Consider the following 10,390-nt stretch of genomic DNA (forward strand, 5'->3'; position numbering starts at 1 on the left):
GACCAAAGTAACACAAGGTCTAAACTATAGAGACCGTTAGTATAATTCACCTAATAATAAATCTTAAAAACATTTTCGTATTCTTAAATTTCAATATTACATGCTATATCAACTGGTAACACTAATTCATTTATATAGTACTCTTAAAAAAATTTAATCATCACAACATCACTCTTTCTTGATTTATACTCTTTCTTTGATCTATATTCTAATCTAAAAAAATGTTAGAAGTCTCGAGTTAGGGTTAAAAACACAAAAATGGCTTTTTGACTCCTTTGATGAGTCTGACTTTAGTTAAAAGATATCCTAATCCTATCCTACTTATATAAAAACGTCCGTTCGGTTGACGATTCAATTAATTATAACAAAACGGCCAACGTCGGCATTATGCGTCACGTGACCGTCTCTAGCCGCTATTCCCGCCGCTGCCGTTATTAGAGGCCATGATACTATTTGTATAAATTCATGAGACACATTATTACATGTTAGAACTTTGCAAATTTCAAAAAATGAACAAATCATAATCATATGATGCATTTATACTAGTTTGAAAAATTCAAGAAGATACATGATCTCGTGGAAGAACTCGAAAGCCACTTCTAATCCACATGGACAGAGTGCACTCTCTATAGTACTCCCAAATATATTAAAAATTGACAAAGAAAATTACAAATAATAATAACAATAATTAACTCAACATTTCAATATTGAGAAAAAAAAATTGAAGGAATAATATGTTCACACAGTACTGTTTTGCTCATGACTCTTCGTATCGACTCTCTTCTGGTAAATTAATTAATTAATTACAGGCAATTATCGTTCATCAGACTCGCGCCCATCGAACGATAATCGAAAAACCCACTTAGTGAGTGATCTTCTCCTTGAGTTCTTGGTTGATTGGTGATTCTTCTTACTATTGTTGTTGATTTCGATCAACTGAACGAACCTTTTGATTCGTTCTATTGCGAGATTCAACGTTTCGGCTGACATGTTGGCGAAGCAAACGCGAAACCAACCCGGTTCGTTGCAGTGACACGATGAACCGGGAGAGATATTCATGCCAACATCGTAAACAATCTTCTTCCAAAGCTCCATTTCTGCTTCGAATGTTTTGGACCTCAAAAGGTGTCTCATATCGACCCAACAGAACAACCCGGAGTTGCTATTCAGGCAGCTAATTCCGGCGCTTCCAAGGCCTAAAATTAGCATTTCTTGTCTCTCCTTGAGCCTCTTTTGATTCTCGGAAATGTAGTTTCTGGTGAACTTCTTGTCCGAAAGCATTGCCGAGAGAAGATACTGAGTTTGTGAAGAAACTAAACCAAAACTCGACATCTTTGTTGCGGCCGCCACCACATCCTCATCGTTGGAATAAATCGCACCAACTCGAAAACCAGGAAGACCCAGGTCTTTAGAAAGGCTATACACAATGTGAACTCTGTTCCAGACTTCGGCGTTCATGCGGTACTTGGTGTCCTTGAGAACCTCCATGACGCTGATGAAGCGCGGAGAGCTAAAAACGGTACCAGAATATATTTCATCGCTGATGAGATGGATCGACTTTGCGATGACGAAACCGAGCAAAAGGTCGACCTCGTGTCGGGTCAGTGTCGTGCCGAGTGGATTGGAGGGGTTCGTGACTAACACGCCCTTAACTTTAAGGTTACGTTTGTGGGCAGCTTCATAAGCTTCTTCGAGTGCTGATTCAGTAATTCGGAAGTCATTTGCGCTCGTACACTCTATTGGTACGATCTCGACTTCAGTTCTCCACTTGAGATCTCTATCAAATCTGCATGAAATATGGAATATTATTAGCAAAAAAAAAAAAACATAATAATGAGGTCAATACCTTTACAGTGTACAACACACCATGATTTAAAATTCTCCGTGCTTCGAGATTTTTATATGATTCAATGAATAAAATGATTTGGAGACAGGAGATCGTTAACTATGGAATGACATGTACATACCCAGGATAGTATGGCGTGGGGAGGAGGAAAGCTTCGCCGGGTTCGGCAAGGCAAAACATAAGGGTCTCATTAGAGGAAGTAGCACCAGCTGTGAGAACTAGCTTCTTTGGATCAAAGGTTACTTGGTTGCCTCTAATTTCTGACATGAACTCTACCAATGCCTGCATATGATATACATACTAAGGTTAGATATAAATTTTTGTATGTTTTACCATGGATATGAATAGGGTCTTTTAAATGATTGCATTGATTTGTAACCAATGCTTACCTTCTTGAAAGCAGGAAGGCCATGATAATCTTGAAAGAGAGCCAGCTCTCTGAAAATGGATTGTCCGTCTCTCTTGAACCCGGCTGCATCGGGGTTGTTTGCGAGCCACGATTCTAGAAGATCGAAAGAGAGCTGCACAGCAATGTTAAAATTGAGCTAACTAAAAACATTACAAAAATAAATGAATATATTGAAATAATAACGATTACTGTAGTGTAGAGCTATCTAATAACCTGATTTTCTGCGAGGCCCATCTGAATGATTCCGTTTGGATTATGAGTTTCATGGTATGGGTTCTTCTCGTACTCCTGCCATCCCAGGAAGTACGAGGAGTCTTGGCCGTGAGAGTTGCGCGTAGCTTTCCTTGATAGCAGCTTCATTTTTTGTTCTTCTGGTTTGATTGATTAGATGCGAAAGCTAGAAGTTAAAAAATAAAAAACACTCCCACCTTGAAGTGAATATAAACGAAAGAATTAGCAAAGGAGATATCTAGAGAGAGATGAAGTATTGTAACGACAGTTTGCTTGTAGTGAGGATGTATCATGTTGCTAATGCTGGGAATTGGTATATATATAGGAGTTGTAACCCTAAAGGAATGACACGTCAGGTTGGCTACATTCCGTTTTTTTAGATACCAAAAATGCTAACTAGGTGGGGAAAAATTATACAATAATTTCGGAGTAGCACGAAATCATATTCTTTTATCAATTATTATTTATTATATTCTTTTATACTTTTTAATTATGGAGCACGTCTCATTCACATGAGGATGATTATTCAGTTGTCTCAGAGTATGAACACGTGGAACTCTTTGGTATTGTAATTGGTGAAGAAGGTAGAAAAGTGGGATATTGTGTTGGGTGATTAAAACACATGATAAAGCATAATAAATGGTAATTGATGAGGGAGTACAATCACGTGATATTCCGAAACTATTGTATAATTTTCCTTCACGTGAGATGTATTCCATTTTGTAATTTGATTTTAATGCATATAAAAATATAATTTGAAAGTGTTATGTGTCATTATTCACGTCGTACTTTAAATCAATGGTGTGCTGAAAATTGTTATAGGTGAAATAATATCATGGTTTGGTTATGGTGTGCAACTTACACCTTACACCTTATACCTTACACTTACACCTTACACTTACACCTTTTGTAAAAAATTAAACCTTACACTTACACCTTTTTTGAGGTTGCACACCATGTGCAACCCACTTACACCTTACACCTTACACTTACACCTTACACTTACACCTTATACTTATACTTATACTTACACCTTACACTTACACTTTTTGTATAAGTGGCACATGGTGTGCACTTGCACACTTAAGAAAACTCCATAATATCAATCCACTTTGTTGGCCAATTAGAAACGATTTAATGATTTATTTAGTGCATATTGAGATTTTTCATTGACCCAAAAAGAAAAAAAATACATAAATAATGTCACATTTAAAAAATAATTAATTTTTTTAGAGAAAGTATAGTATAGAATACTAATTTAAATTAATGTATTGTGCATCATAACCAGAATAATTTGTCCATGCATTTTAATTTTAAATTTTTTTTTTTTTTTTTTTGGGATATGGAATGGATTCGGTGCAATTTTTTTTAAGTTGAAAGTTAATAAATTATAACCAAAATTTGAAAATATTCCTCTCACAGTTTTAAGATAAATAATTTTATTTATTTAAGTTATTATTATTAGAGTACATAAATCAAAAGGGGAGAATATCAAAAAAAAGTGAAAAGTAAAAATATAATTATAAAATGATGAAAGTATAAATAATTTATGCATTAATTATTTTATGTTGAAATTTTTTTTCTGCAATTAATTCAAAAATAATAATAAAATATAAACTAACCCATTTAAAATTGCAACAAAGGGTACCAACATTAGTGTTTGTTCAACAAAGAGTACCAACATTAGTGTTTGTTACTAGTAGTATCGTCTAATTCTATGCGCGCTCTGTCCCTGTAGTATTCTTCAAATAACCATTTGATTAGGCAGTGTCATCCACCAAGAACCAATCCGTGTGGGTTCATGGCCTATGTCAGTATAGGGTATAGATAATATTATACAAATTAATAAATTTTATAAAAAAAAAATTATTTATTAATATAACATCTATTAATATTATGTCATAAAGTGGATCTTATTTAATTTTTAATTTTTTTTATTAAATGACATATCAATTAGTATTTTTTATATATATATAAAATTTGTTAGTTTAATTGTAAAGCATTTTCCATATAGATAATGGTAAAACAACATACAGAGACAAATAAAATAAATAAATAAAAGTATAGAAAGTAGAAAAGGAGATGTGGAAGTTGGTGAGAAAGGCTTACCGACAGCAAATCTTGGACAAAATGGCTAGGTAGACCCCACACAGCCCTTGTAAAATTGGACTACTGACCGTGGGCTGGTCTATTTGCTTCCTGCCCTATGGCCCATCACTGAACTCCAGTGTCGGCCACTCTCTCCCCTCTCTCTCTCTCTCTCTCTCTCTCTCTCTCTCTCACCTCTCCCATTAACTCTAGGCTTTATTCCTACTGAACTTGGTTCAAGATGCTAACATTGGTTCAAGATGCTAACATGCAGGGACGAAATTAGGATTTTATTATTAGGGGATCAGACAAAAAAAAAAATCACTAAATATATCAATATATATATATGTGTATAATATGATATATAAATTATATATATATAAAAAAAATTAAATATTATAGAAGTAATTTCTAATAGGATAAAGAAATTTTTTTTAGTACAAAATAGAAAAAGAAAGTAAGATAAGAGAATAATAAGATATACATGTTCTTATATTAGGGAGTCATTTTATGCATAAAATGATATATATATTTTTAAAGTGTTATGATAAATAATATTTTTCACAGAAGACCATGGCCCTTCATAATCTTCTCCTAATTCCATCATGCTAACATGCCAACCAACCACCTTTTCATTTCTAGTTAAACTGTGTAGGAATACGTTTTAAGGAATGATTTGGAGAAAATTGCTTAGTGGTACAGGCTACGACGTTAGATTTGGTTCCCAACAATTATAGCATGTAAAATCAGAAGAAAAAATAAAAAAATTGAGAGCTCTATCTTTTTATCATTTTAGAGATATTGGTTTTAATCAAGTGGGATCTCAAATTTTTAGTATTTTTCATACGATCCATCTTAATTAGTTGGGATCAAAATTGATATGATATTTAAGATAATAAAAAATAATCTTCGAATTTTGTGTCTAACTCATAAGATCATATATTTTCAAATCTTTTTATTTTTTGTCTCAAAACATTCATATTTATTGAATTATGCTCTGAAATTACTATACCTTGAAATTATTTAACAGTTCAATATATGTAAATATTTCGACGAGAGAATAAAGAGATTTGAAGAAGAAAAAAACATTGGCCACCTGCGCAAATGTGTGTTCGCAGATGTGAATCAACCATCCGCATATTCTTACAATAAGTTCATGCCTTACAATTTTTTATTTTTTTTATCTGACAGATCATGAGTAGTTAATGACACAGTCGATGTGTTATTTGTGACTAGAGCAGTTACTATAGCTTTTGTAATTTGATGAAAGAAGTGAGATTTACAATTTTGTGTTAGATAACAAGGGAACAGTAAGACAACATAATGTATTGTGATTGGTTTGTGACATGATGTGCCGAGGGCACTGAATAATTTTTCTTCAAAAATGCTTGAGGTTCTAAATATTTTACTAAAATTTATACCAAACCAGCTACACATGTGAGTGTTTAATAAAAATTTTAATAAAACCTTTGAAATCCTAACATTACTCATTTTTCTTAAGATCACCATTAAAATGAAATCATGATCTTTGTGGATGATGCAGGCAAATGTGTTTGTAAATGTGAATCAAAATCACCCATCCAAATATTCCCGTACAAAAAAAAAAGTTTATTCCCTGCCGTGCCCCAACAGCTGGATTTTCGAGAAATAAAATTTGGCATTTTTTTTACATTTCAATTTTTGTTCCCATAACTAACTTTGACAGTGATATATGTGGGTAGCAGATGGGCGGTGGAAGTGATTTTGTTAGTATATATAAATATAGACATCATAGTGAGATATTTTAGTTACACCAAATCTTCGTTTAGCAATGCTTAATGAGAAATTTACCAGCATCTGCAGAGAAACCATGGAGTACGGAAACTTTTAAATGCCTTATGTGAGAGAGAGAACCAATCGACCGCCCTTAGTTTCGGCTACCTGATTTGGAAGTGTCCTAGTCAATCTGTTGAGGTGGTTAGGTCTAAATCATCTCACTTGGTAAAATTAAAGTAATTTCAAATTTCACTTTGATTTCATTATCATATACCCTTTTGGGTAATACTAGTTGTGATTATCTCTTGTCCTGTTTTTCTCTCTCTACAATTATATTGAGAAATTGATCTGAATCAGTTCAAATTATTGAGTACAGTTTGATTTCGGTTTTTTGTAATTAAAGAATCGTTGATTATGGTTTAATTCACATATTAGGGCTTGAAAGAATAAAATAAAATGAACCGAATCGTTGAATGTTTTCATTAAATTTAAAATTTATAGGGTGTTCTACAAGATGCTTGTTAGTTTTATTCTTTTTTTGTTTCTTTTTTTCTCATTAGTTTCTTCGAACTTTGATCTTATTCTGATGTCGATAAGGTCTCTCCATTCATCATATTAACAAATTATTTTCTCATTATATAAAAATATGTGGATATATTTTTTTTTTCACTATATATAATTTTTGCACTTCTTATATTATTAAAATCTGAAACAGTAGGAACCAATTTGATTTTTGGTTTACAATAAAACCTAATCAAATAAGTTCATAAATATCCGTACTATTCTCTGTTTGATGGACTTGTAACTACACATGGTTAGAGAGAATTTTGCTTTGAGTTATGTTAAAAATCCCAAATAATTCATAGCATTTCCCTTTTCTTTTTTAGCCCCTAGTCTGGCAAAAAAATTATCTAATGTGTTTGGAGCACTATGTGTCCATGTGGTGTATTCATACAATGATAATTTTGGGCGGGGCATCCCTCCAGTCCGATGTTGTTGGACTTGTGAGGCTTGTGGGGCCCCACTACGGGTCTCGTTTTAATAATCTAATCACTCAATATGTAAAACTCGTCGAGTACTATATGTTTATTAAAAATCACGTTAATCAGATACTGATAGCTAGTTCATCAAATTAAATTTTTGTCAACTGTTTATTTTTTCACCGTTTATTTATTTTTTATTTTACAAAGCTGATTTGATCACGTACCTATCGATATCCGATGAATGTGATTTTTTTCAAGCATATAGTACTTAACGAGTTTTACATATTGAATGGTTCGAATTATCAAAACGGGACTCATGGTGGGCTCTCACAAACCCAACAACACCCTCAATCCGATCATAGGCCGGAGGAAAAGCCAAATTGTTAATTATAATTTGTCCATCTTTTCCTTATTTTTTAGGCCATGTATTCATATAACTCATTATTAATTTCAACATTAAACTACCTTAATCTTTCATTCTGTATTCTACGCTAAATAATTCTCCAAATAATAGATATTTAAACATAAGATTTAGAATTGATCAAAGATACATAATCCAACTTTTTTGTTTCAATTTTCTTAATTCAATTTTTTAAAAATTGAGTTTTTTTTGTTTTTAGTGAATTTTCTTAATATTGTAAGCAAGTTTTTTATTTTTTAGATGCACCTAACCTAGATGTGCCTAAAAAGTAAAACATTATTAAAAAAAAACATTTACAAAAATCAATAAATACACAAGAATACAAAAATGAACTGAATATATATATATATATATATTTTTTATTTTTGATATTTAGTGAATTTAATTATATTTATATTAAGTGTATCTAAAAAGTAAAAAAATTACTTAAAATATTTAAAAAATTCATTTAAAACAAAAAAAAAATTAATAAAAAATAAAAAAATAATAATTTTTAGAAAATTAGAACCAAACAAGGTGAATAAAAATCAAATACAACATATAATTAACACAATAAAAAAATTAAAAAAAAACTCTCAAAATAAAATAAAAAAGAAAAATCACAAATAAACAAATGAGAAAAAAGACACTCAGTTTGAGAAGTTGGTTGGGACTAAAAAAAGTACAAAAGCATAAAATAGATTAAATAAGTTAATAAAATAAATTATCACATCAAATCATAATCATAATCATTTCACTTTTTTTCTCACAACAAAACAAAGAAATAAAAAAATCAAAAAATTCTTTCTAAACAAAATTAATTTAACCAAATTAAATTAATCAAAAAATAAAATAAAATAAAATAAAATAAAATAAAAAACTGAAAAGTTAAACTAAAAAAATTCTTTTCAAACGAGCCTAAGACAAATGGTACAAACACTTTTTAAAAAAACGAGAAGATCCAATCCCACACAATGTTGATTGTGGTACAAAAAAGAGGTGGTAGTGTCGGACCGCTCCCAGATTTGGAGGCCTTTCCTTTCTCCTTCCTTCTGCATAATATCTTTTTGTGCCCCTTATTATTATTAGGTAATTATTATGTGTTTGATTCTTGATCTTGATCATTAGTGAGGAACAGCCATTTTGTGCTTGCCTCTTTAATTGTTGAAGCTACGATGAAGTAGGCCTGAACTTTTCTTTTCTTTTCTTTTCTTTTTCTTTTTTTTTTACCTTAGACCTTTGCGGATCACATTGAGGCCTAGTTTAAGAAGACTAAATAAGTGCATTTTTTGATTTTTTATGAAATATGGGTTGGATTTGGATTGGGTTTGAAGTGATGTGTTAGAGAGGTGATGTGACAGAGAAGTGATGTGACTTAAATAAAATGATATGACTTAAATAGGATAGTGACTTTTTGACTTTTTATTTTTTTCGTCTCATGCCAAACTTGGCCTGAATCACCTACTCTGAGTCAACTTACACGTAATTATACTTGTGAATCACGTATATCAATGAAGTTCGAGTCTAATATTAGAAAGAGTCAATATTCGCGCAGGTGTGCATCAGATTATGTAACCACGCTTGAATGATACCGTATCTTTCTTTTTTTGACTAGTATCCTTACATGTGTTTGTTTGAAAAGATTGGAGGGGTGACTAGACTCTAATATCTACTTTATCATATGTTGAAATTTAGATTTGAAAATTGATTGGGAGCATTAATTAGTGCTCCTACTAATTAGGTGACAGTGAGTTTCGTCATGAATGATGTGATATTTTAGTTTTGGAGTTGTAATTTTTTTTTATTTTTTTAATGCATTAGTGCTATTAGTGGTGATGTTTTTAGTGGGATGAATCATTGTTGTTTAGATTTTGTTTGTTATAATTTAAAAAAATTATAAAGATAAAAAATCACTTTTTTATTTAAATCACATCATTTAATTTAAATTATATTACATTTTTACTATATCACTTCAAATTCAATTCATATTTCATAAAAAAATAAAAAATACACTTATTTAGATCATCCCAAACCACATCTTATTATTTGATTCAGAATTTATAGATTAAATTAGGCATTTCACCAAATTGTAAATTCATATATGTTGAACTATTGTGTATTGTATTGAAATCCCATGGGATTAAAATATAAAATGACATATTTGTCCTTAAAGTGTTTGATTTCATTATGTACTGTATTTAGTAAAATAAAATAGAATATAAAAATCTCAATTAAAAAATAAAATAAAATAAATTTATTTAGAGGTTATTTGGGGTGTCCTAAATAAGTGCACTTTTTATTTTTTTAAACTAAAAAGTTGAGGGAAAAAAAATAAATATTTTGGTTAACTTTTTGCCTTTTTACGAAAAAATGTGTAATAAAAAATTTTATAAATAAAGTGTATAGTGGAAGATAGTTGAGTGGTTGTACGACTGCACTGCAACCCCAGCATATCTTACACAGAAAATAATTGCTTCCTTCGGGGCAAAGTGTTTGGACAGTGATGGTCGGTCCGTGGGAGCCACCATGGGTCACATTTTAATAATCTGAACCGTCAATATGTACAACTCGTCGAGTATTATATGCTTGTAAAAAATCACGTTGATCGGATATCGATAGTTATATGATCGGATTAGTTATTTTCAACAGTTAACTAACACGCCATCCGTTTTGTTTAT

At 31.1% G+C, this 10,390-nt stretch overlaps 1 protein-coding gene across 1 annotated transcript; it reads right to left on the reverse strand.

The window, feature by feature from the left end:
• Window positions 1-510: 510 nt before the first annotated feature.
• ACS9 (1-aminocyclopropane-1-carboxylate synthase 9) lies at window positions 511-2,781 on the reverse strand. Its single transcript, XM_028227136.2, has 4 exons — window positions 2,469-2,781; window positions 2,236-2,367; window positions 1,968-2,128; window positions 511-1,786 (listed from the first exon to the last, which is right to left on the reverse strand). Exons 1-4 carry the CDS (start codon window positions 2,613-2,615, stop codon window positions 814-816), a joined length of 1,413 nt encoding a protein of 470 aa, XP_028082937.2. The 5' UTR covers window positions 2,616-2,781; the 3' UTR covers window positions 511-813.
• Between the last annotated feature and the right edge of the window lie 7,609 nt (window positions 2,782-10,390).

Source organism: Camellia sinensis, chromosome 1, assembly GCF_055761805.1.
Source record: "Camellia sinensis isolate YWXY chromosome 1, ASM5576180v1, whole genome shotgun sequence".
Classification (NCBI taxonomy): domain Eukaryota; kingdom Viridiplantae; phylum Streptophyta; class Magnoliopsida; order Ericales; family Theaceae; genus Camellia; species Camellia sinensis.